This window comes from Synchytrium microbalum, assembly GCF_006535985.1.
Source record: "Synchytrium microbalum strain JEL517 chromosome Unknown SmJEL517_scf0002, whole genome shotgun sequence".
NCBI lineage: Eukaryota > Fungi > Chytridiomycota > Chytridiomycetes > Synchytriales > Synchytriaceae > Synchytrium > Synchytrium microbalum.
The window spans coordinates 859,528-868,238 of NW_022158351.1; the positions used below are offsets into that span (position 1 = coordinate 859,528).

Below are 8,711 nucleotides of genomic sequence, written 5' to 3' on the forward strand. Positions count from 1 at the left end.
TGGCGCGTGCTGACGCTGCCTGTATAGAATACTCATGTCCCGTGATGAAGATAGTCACGTAACTTGATTTACTGTGAAACTCTATTATTTTAGAGAAACGCCGCATATTGTAAATAATAGACCAAAGTGTATGCAAAATCTTCTGACAACTTGTTGGAATGCATCTAGATCTACAACGTTACTCCAGCAACAAATTAGCTTTGCGTGTTGTACTTCTATTAAGGTTCCCAGGTCATGAGTGTGACACGACGTATTCCAGCAACAACAAAAAAATATTTACAACATGAAAGGAGAGAAAAAACAATAACCCCCTGACATTTCTAACCCTACAGGAAGTATCTCGGATAGCTGGATCTGCACTCTTATACCGCCGTACAACACTTTTCAACAGTCGCTCCACCCGAAAGCAACGTTGCGGCGCTTTTCCTTGTTGACCGAGCAGAATAACACTGGATCTTACCATCTCAACCACCCAGGAATGCCTATTCCAAACCTCAGTATAAATGTAAATGTACCATCGCCTGGCCTCAAGAGGTCTCCCAACCATCTCGAATTCCTGTCTGCTCGAGACATCCATACTCCGAGATCTCGAATAGTGCTGAGAAGTGTCAACAAGTATGAAGATCTGGGAGTTCTGGATGAATTACATGTAAGTCTAGATGTCTTTGGAAAGAGTTTGGACGCTACCTCACGCTTCCCGGCTGCTACCAGAACGAGGTGTTGTTTGCTGATTTGCTCCAATCGGAGGTGCTAAAGAGCACTCAGTCATCGCCATACATATCACCTTCTGTAGTCCGTTATAATGTTACCAGTCAATACCTCTGGATGGTGCACGATTCAAGATCAACACCGCCTGTGGGCATCGTCTCACTGATCCCAGGTGTGCATGCTGTTGCAGCATAGCATTTCAAACCTCCTCAAACATCCGTCAAACAGCCATTTCTTTGTTTTATAGGAGCGTCTTTTCTAGAAAACCGCTATATATCGCATGACATAGGATCAGGCTCAATACGGATCTTCATCAGCAAAGATTTCCGGGATCAAGGATACGGCTTCGAGGCCATGAAGGGAGTCCTGAAATATGCTTTTGGATATATGGATATCAAATCCACATCAGCGTCGGCCACTCATGGTGGACTCGTCGGGGCGCCAAAACAGATCTTGCAAACTGTCATCGCCCACGTAAAAAAAGACAATGGAGGCTCTTCTTTGCCTGAAAAGATTGGCATGAATAATTATAATGAGAGTGACCATTCTTCTTATACGAGGTGGGAGATAACTCAAGAGGACTTTAAACAACGTTGGATGGATTGAACTGGTTCAAGATGTAGTAGTAGTTTTAGTTTCTGGTTATAGTGGTTTAGTATTTGTTTTTACCCTCAATGCTTTATTTAACTGTAGCATATACATTTCTCTAGCTTATTGCAATATAAAAAAGTACATAAACGCCGTGCCATCGATCTCACCCCTCATTACTTTTGTAAAACTGTCTGTATCATACAACTACCCACACTAGATTACTGTAACAGCAAAACGGCATCAGTTTCATGGCAATTAAATGCCGCTTCGTTGGTCATCGTCGTATTCGTCCATGTACTCATTCCTGGCAACCACAGATTCACGAATAGGATCAAACCCTTCAAGGACTCTGCTGGCACGCACATCTTGTGCTAACCCATCCTCTTCGTCCTGAAGCTCTGCAAAAGATGGAAACATTGTGTGGGCATCCCGTTACTTTCACAGTGACCGTGTTGAGGAGAACCTTACCTTGCACGTGTTTTTCAATAGTCTTTATCATGTAAATTCCAAGTCCGGCTGCCATTACTGCGCCAAAAAGAAGAAGGGGAAGTCGCCACATATGATCAGTTCCTGCTTTCCCGTGAATGACATCTGAAAGGTCACTTGCGCCAGCGCCAAGGTTGACATAAATCGCCCCAAATGGAGCGTTAATGATGAAGATCTATGAGCTGTGGGTCAGATATTGGGCTTACGGTTAAGTCATACATGCCTACCCCAACTAGTGTCTGTCCAAATGGCAAATCGGTCAACGCAAGGAAGTATGTAGTCAACCAAACCTAGCAGGAAACGAGATGGCTTTAGGTCTGCCTTCTTTACTCAAACCTTGGCCAGGTATCACTTACTGGTATTGCGGGATTTGAGCAACTCAAGAAAATCAGCTTCCAAACACCCAACTTTTCTCGCATCCTCTTCATAGCCTTCAGTCTTGCACTCAGCCCGGTCTCTTGTTTACGTTTGTTTCGAGGACGTCTGAAATGCACAGACGGAGTGGTATACGACGACTCTCCATATTCTGCATTCTGACTGTTTCTTACTCCAGCTATATGAGCTTCAGCATTCTCCAACAATGCAGATTCTTCATCAATATCTTCTTCGACCACCGTTGACAGCGACCCGTATAGTCCAGTTCTGATAGTGTGTTCAGTAAAAACGTCTTCGTCGTCAACCAGAAATGGTCGTAATATGAATCGTCCGACAAAGAGCACACTGGCAACGCCTACTAGCGTACCGACAGCGTCAATGACACAAGCAACACTGAACGGCTTGAATGCGAATCCGATTAAGGCCGATAGTAAAGATTTTGGTACTAGCAGCACCCCCAATGGTCCATCTACAACAGAAATTGGAGATTGAGTGCAGCAGGAATTGGAAGAAATTCAACATATTTACAGCTGCAAACTGGAATCGGCATCGTCTCAATCGGTCTTTGCATCTTCACAATAATATCACAAATGTACTTACAACAAGCAACCGAAAGCACATATCCAGCTCCAGCAGGCATGGATTCAATAGAGGCCACAGCGGAAGCAATCCATGCTGGAGCATAGACAATTACAAGCACCCCAACAACAAGTACAACAAGGGCAGCAGCTCCAATAGTTACGGGTGAATCCTTGAATTTTCGTTTTATGTATTGCACCCCATCTTGGAATGACTCCATCTCGTCAATCAATTATCGGATCTATTGGATCTATCGACTAACTGTGCAGTGAGGGCAAAGAACAATCCAAAAACAACTTTGTTGGTTCGGCGTGCGAGAAGTGGAAATTGTAACTGACGCGTTCCAGCAAACAAGGGCCTCTTTAAGAAGTAAATTGTTCAGATTCAGAGCTTTTGGCAACCTCTGTATATTCTCAAACACGCTGCGGTATATGGCATCAACTCGTTAATGCCGGTCTACTCGTCCCTCCATCCACAAGAACCTCAAGCTAGACAAGACAAATCCTTTTAGAATGGCCACAATCAGGACATTAGAACCTCATATAGAAGCAACTCATCCCTCTTCCCGACCAAACACGCCTCTATCCATTGCATTGCCAAAACGAGATTTGCCGCCGAAACCTCAGGGTGTATCGTCACCACCAAACCATCAAGAGGAAGAAGAATTAATACACAAACATTATCATGGACACTATCTTGCACCTGCAATAGCTCGTCTTCCTTCCCCCTCGACACCAACATCAGTATCGTCAAATAGGTCAGCTCTAAAGTCACCTACAGGAATCCAAGATGCAACTGTTATGGCTCAACCACATACTATACGTTATCGACAAATACCGTCGCTGCCACCTTCTCGTGAAAATTTTCCAGGAAAGACACGGACAGCATCACTGAAAACCGAAGAGCCGCAAACTCAACCCGGAGAGTCTGCATTGCACGCTTCGAAACTCGGTCTAGACGAATTCGATACCGAAGCTGTTAAAGCTCTCATGATGCTGAGGTCATCGCCAATACCTATATCACCAGATACGTTGAACCCGTCAATCAATTTGAACACACCCAGTGAAACTCGAGCACCGCCTCCAACGCCGTGGGATACAACTACAACGCACCAGGACTGGCCTAACTCGATCAATAGAGTGAGGGCTCCTACTATTCGGACTCGATCAGGACAAGGACGAGAAGCACCACGTGGTGCAAGCAACAAGAGAACTCGAGACGTTCAAGATGATGATGACGTCGAATTATGGATGGACCCTGCTTCTAATGAGATTATGATGGTTAAAGCTCGAGCAACTCCCGTGCCTGGTATTGAAAAGGCAGGGTCTCTTCAAAGTCAAAGACAAGGATCTCCTGCTCACAAGTCCAGAAAAGTCGCCAAACCATCATCATCGGCTAGTGGTGATTTATTCAGAATGTTGACACCTTTTGAAAAGTGAGTGCAGAAGTGCCTACGAAATCAACTTGTTTCCCTTGACTCACAACAATCGCAACAGGTTATTGCCAGATCCTCAAGCCCGGGAAATATGGAAATCTCACGTACAAAAATTTCTGGATTTTCATACAAATGGCGGATCCGCTGAATGTGTTTTGCACCGCAGTTCTCAAGTTGGAAAGACGACTGAAAAGTGGTGGACGTATGGGATACCGGTTTTGCTCATTGAGAAATTTAACCTTTGGATGAACTCGACTGATGTCGGCCGAGAGCAAACTATTTAGAGTGTGTCTGACGCATCATCGGCTTCGTGGGGACAGGTTTTTAAACAAACAAGTCTTTTTAAGATCTCAATTTATGATACATCATATGCATTCTTTGTGAATGGTGGCAGAGAAAATGATTTCTGGTTTCTTTTTGAGTTGTGTCCTTTTTCGTTCCTAACTTAAATTTTTCAACATTTCACCCCGCGCAATTTAAACCCTATCGTTACAGCACGTCCTCCAAAGCGACTTTGTACAAATTATTGTGGTGGGAGTTCGTATGGGAAATCTGATTTGAAGAAAGATGTTAGGGCATTCGGAATGAAACACGGAGAAAAATGTTGTGATTGACAGAATTCATTACCATCTTTTCCAGTCAACCAATATGTCTTGAGCAAGCCTTTGCCTTTGACTTGAGTCTCGCCACGGAATGAGGTCTTGTAGCCACCGATTGTAACCAGCTTCTCGTAGGTAGTCTCAGAAATTTGGATCTTCATAGCTATTTAGTCATGAAAGCAAACGTCAGACAAAGGGGCATCCAACATGAGACAAAACTGTGTTTTGCTTACAAGCTCCAGTAGACTCCATACGAGATGCAACATTCACGGTATCACCAAACAAGCAGTAACGTGGCATCTTGGCACCAACGACACCAGCAACGACTGGACCAGAGTTGATACCAATTCGTACTGCCAATTTGTAGTCAGGTTTAGAGGGTATGACGAATTTATCAACCACAGAGAGGAGATGTAAAGCCATGGTGGCAATTTCACCGGCGTGTTTCATTCCGTTCCTTACAGGTACACCGGAAACGACCATGTAGGAGTCACCGATGGTCTCGACTTTGTATGCATCGTATTGAGAAATGACCTAAAGGATTGGTGGCTTGGTATTAGATCAAGATTATCCAAAATATCTGAAAATATATCATAATACTTGCATCATCAAAAAGAGTGTAGAGCTCATTCAAGATTCCGACAATTTCAAGCGGTGAAACTTGGCCTAATTTGGAAAGAATGTGTCAGTGAGTGAGAAGCGATTAACGTGTAAAAGAAACCACCAACCTGCTAATGTCGTAAATCCAACAATATCACTGAAAAAAACGGTAGCCCTTTGGTACTGTTCAGGAGCCACTGGACTCCCGTTCATCAAAGCCTCAGATATAGTAGCAGGTAGCATTTGGGAAATCAGGGAGGCAGAACGAGCCTTTTGAGCATCAAGTTGATTAATCAACGTGAGAAGCTCCTCTTGTTTCTTGCGTTCTCCTTCAGCCAATTGACGTTCAGATTCAACTTCAGCAGTCATATCACGCACGATTCCGGTAAAGATATGGGCTCCTTCTTCCTTGACTTCGGAAATGGAAAGGTGAACTGGGAAACGTCCACCGTCCTTCCTGAGACCATGCACACGACGACCATTGCCAATGACCTTCTTGATTCCAGTGGTGAGATAGTTGAGCAAGTATTGGTCGTGGTTGACAGAGAATTCTGGAGGCATGAGGTCCCTGATGTTGCGACCAATGATTTCTTTGGCAGTGTAGCCGAATTGTTTCTCAGCAGCTCTGTTGAAACGCAAGATCGTTCCAATGGGGTCAATGTTGATGATTCCGTCAATACAAGTATCCAACACAGCGTTGAGCATCTTGCGTTCCAAAAGCATACGGAATTCAGCTTCGTGAACGTTTTGCTCCATCTTGATTTCCTTTTCTTGTAAAGTGACCAATTCTGAGATTTCATTCTCTTGAACATCTCGAGTGGTGGTCATTTCGAGGTCTTGGTTTTGCTCTAACTCTCGAAGACGTTCGATATTTCCTTTTGGAAAAAGTGTCTTCTCAGCACAACATACAATGACCAAAAACCCTTTCGTATGTATGCATACCTTTCTCTGCAGTCTCCAAAGATGCCTTGTGCTGAGCAGCAAGTTCAATCAAAGCTTCCTTGTGACGCAACTTCAACGTTTGCAAGTTCTCTTCCAATCTTGCAACTTGTTCTTGAATGCCATCTTGAGTGTCAAGAAGATTATCACCATTGGTGAATCCGGCACCAAAGACCGCAGCACTGATAGCATTGGTGGTATTGGCGCTGCCGGTCCCGTTGTTGGTGTTCAGGTGAGACGAACGACGAGATTCGTGAGATTCGATAGAGCCAGTCGATGTTGATCGAGAATCGCCAAGAGAGCGGAAGCGAGCTGAGCGACTAGCGCTGACTTCCTCTCCACGGTTGGCAGCCAATCTAGCCTTTTGAGCTTCCTTAACTTGCTTGACGATCTGCTTTTGCTGCATTTGAAGGCGTCTGAGCTCGCCATTGTGCTCGGCTTCCAACTGCATCAGTTTGGCAGTTTCTCGAAGGGCCAAAAGACGATCCCTAAAGAGCAGTTGTGTTATAGGCTTGTCTTGTCAGTGTTTTCTATGACTGGCTGTCGACTTACTTTTCGTTATAAATCTCTTGAGCTTGGGTATGCTCCAAGTCCTCGGCTTGTTGTGTGTTTGACATGCGAAGACTGGCTCCCTCTTCAAAGCTCTGATATCTACGTGGAGGTTAAACAGTTTGAGATTGGTGTTTCGGAAAAGAATATTTTTGAATGGCCGTAAACTTCCAAAAGTTCCCAAATTAATCGTGACCTGCAGGTTACAAACACATTCAACAATTTGAAAGTGAACGCATCACTTACTCGCACTCGAATCTCTCCTTGGCATGTTTCAGTTCAAGACGTTGAATATCTCGCAAATGATCCGCGAGCCTCTTGTCCAAAGCTTTACGATGATTGGTGAAAACTTGGAACTTTTTAGCACTTGCTGCTCTTGCTTCGTCTAATTAAAAGCATGTTGTCAAAATATTTCGGTTGATTGGAGTTTCATTTGACTATTGCTTCCGATAGCTTCATAACAAACCTGAAAGATGACGTGTTTCCAGCTCCGTCAAGAGCTTCTCGGACGCGATTCGTCTTTCTTGGGCGGCAGACAACTGTTTGAGCTGTTTCTGATGTCTAGCCTCCATGCTGGTGGAAATCATCTCAAAAGCTTCCCGACGATAATTCAAAGCTTCTCGAAGCTCAGCAGTGGCCTTTCCTGCCAAGTCTTGTTGCAGGATCTTGTTATCTCGAAACTATCAAGAGCAACGAACATTAGGAACCGCTGACATCTCGAAATTTGTGACTTGTAACACAACGCCCCCGAGGGCATACCTTGGTGTCACGCATAAGCTTCTTCATCATGGTCTTGGCCTTCTTTCGTTCGGTTCTTGCAGAAACTGCCTTCTCAAAAGCCTCACGCTTCTTCTTGCGTTCGGATTGTTGTTGAGAAGTCAATCTTTGCAACTCGACCTACACAATGTAGAGCAAAGTGTAAGACTTCTGGAAGCGTATTATTTCGTCTTCAGGAATGGTATGAATGAGGATGTACGCTCATTTATCGTTCCATGGGTATACAGTCCAGACCGAATAAAACAGACACGAAAATAACATACTTCAGATGCGTGCATAATAAAGGCTTCTTCCTCTTTGCGGTCGACTTCTCTCTCGGCGTCACGAACATTCTCCTCAATGCGTGTGCAATCATGACGAAGATTGTCATACAGCGACCTAATCCAAATTGTCAGTTTTAAGGGTTGAATCATGGATAAATTGACTAACCGTAACTTACTTATTAACAGTGCTTTGATAATCCGTAAACGAGTTAACGCCATCTCCTTTTGGATTCCCAGATGGACGACGACTTTGGGTCAAGCCAACCTCGCTAACCTTGAGAGCTGACTCATCGTAACTAGAGACATTTCGCTCTTTACCAAAATCTTCAGACGTGAAGCTACCAGAGAGCCCCGAAGAAACATCATTGACCTTGAGTGTCATCTCACTTCCTTCAACAGCAGTGGTAGGTGAATTCAACGTTGGATTGTGCAGGGTTGAAGTTGCAGGCTTGAATGGGCATCCTCCACCAGTGTTTATAGCTAATCCAGCGTGACCAGCCATTGGTTCTAACGTGTGCTCTGACATGGTTTTCGTGACCAAGTAACTAAACGTGAAACTTTTTCAATGGAGAGATTCTCATGAAATGCCGGATTTTTTTGACGCGAAATGCACCGTGTGTATGCAAACATTTACCCTTGTCAAAGTGAAGGTGTTTTGAGGGTATTCAGGTCAAAGCGCAGTCAGCTACCCATAAAAACTTTTGCCAAAGTTCCGTTGTTGGCAATCATGGCGATGAATCACCTTTCACACCAGATCGCCCCCTATTTAAATCGGTTGTGGGGTTTCAGGGAAAGTTAAAGCACACCTTT

At 44.3% G+C, this 8,711-nt stretch overlaps 1 protein-coding gene across 1 annotated transcript; it reads right to left on the bottom strand.

Annotated features, from left to right (window-relative positions):
* Window positions 1-4,697: 4,697 nt before the first annotated feature.
* SmJEL517_g00653 (uncharacterized protein) lies at window positions 4,698-8,427 on the bottom strand (the record flags this gene model as incomplete). The annotated part of the gene is made up of 12 exons (XM_031166582.1): window positions 4,698-4,726; window positions 4,802-4,936; window positions 5,007-5,307; window positions 5,417-5,439; window positions 5,502-6,248; window positions 6,316-6,800; window positions 6,865-6,963; window positions 7,108-7,246; window positions 7,328-7,541; window positions 7,621-7,758; window positions 7,902-8,016; window positions 8,078-8,427. 12 exons carry the CDS (start codon window positions 8,425-8,427, stop codon window positions 4,698-4,700), a joined length of 2,775 nt encoding a protein of 924 aa, XP_031027503.1.
* Between the last annotated feature and the right edge of the window lie 284 nt (window positions 8,428-8,711).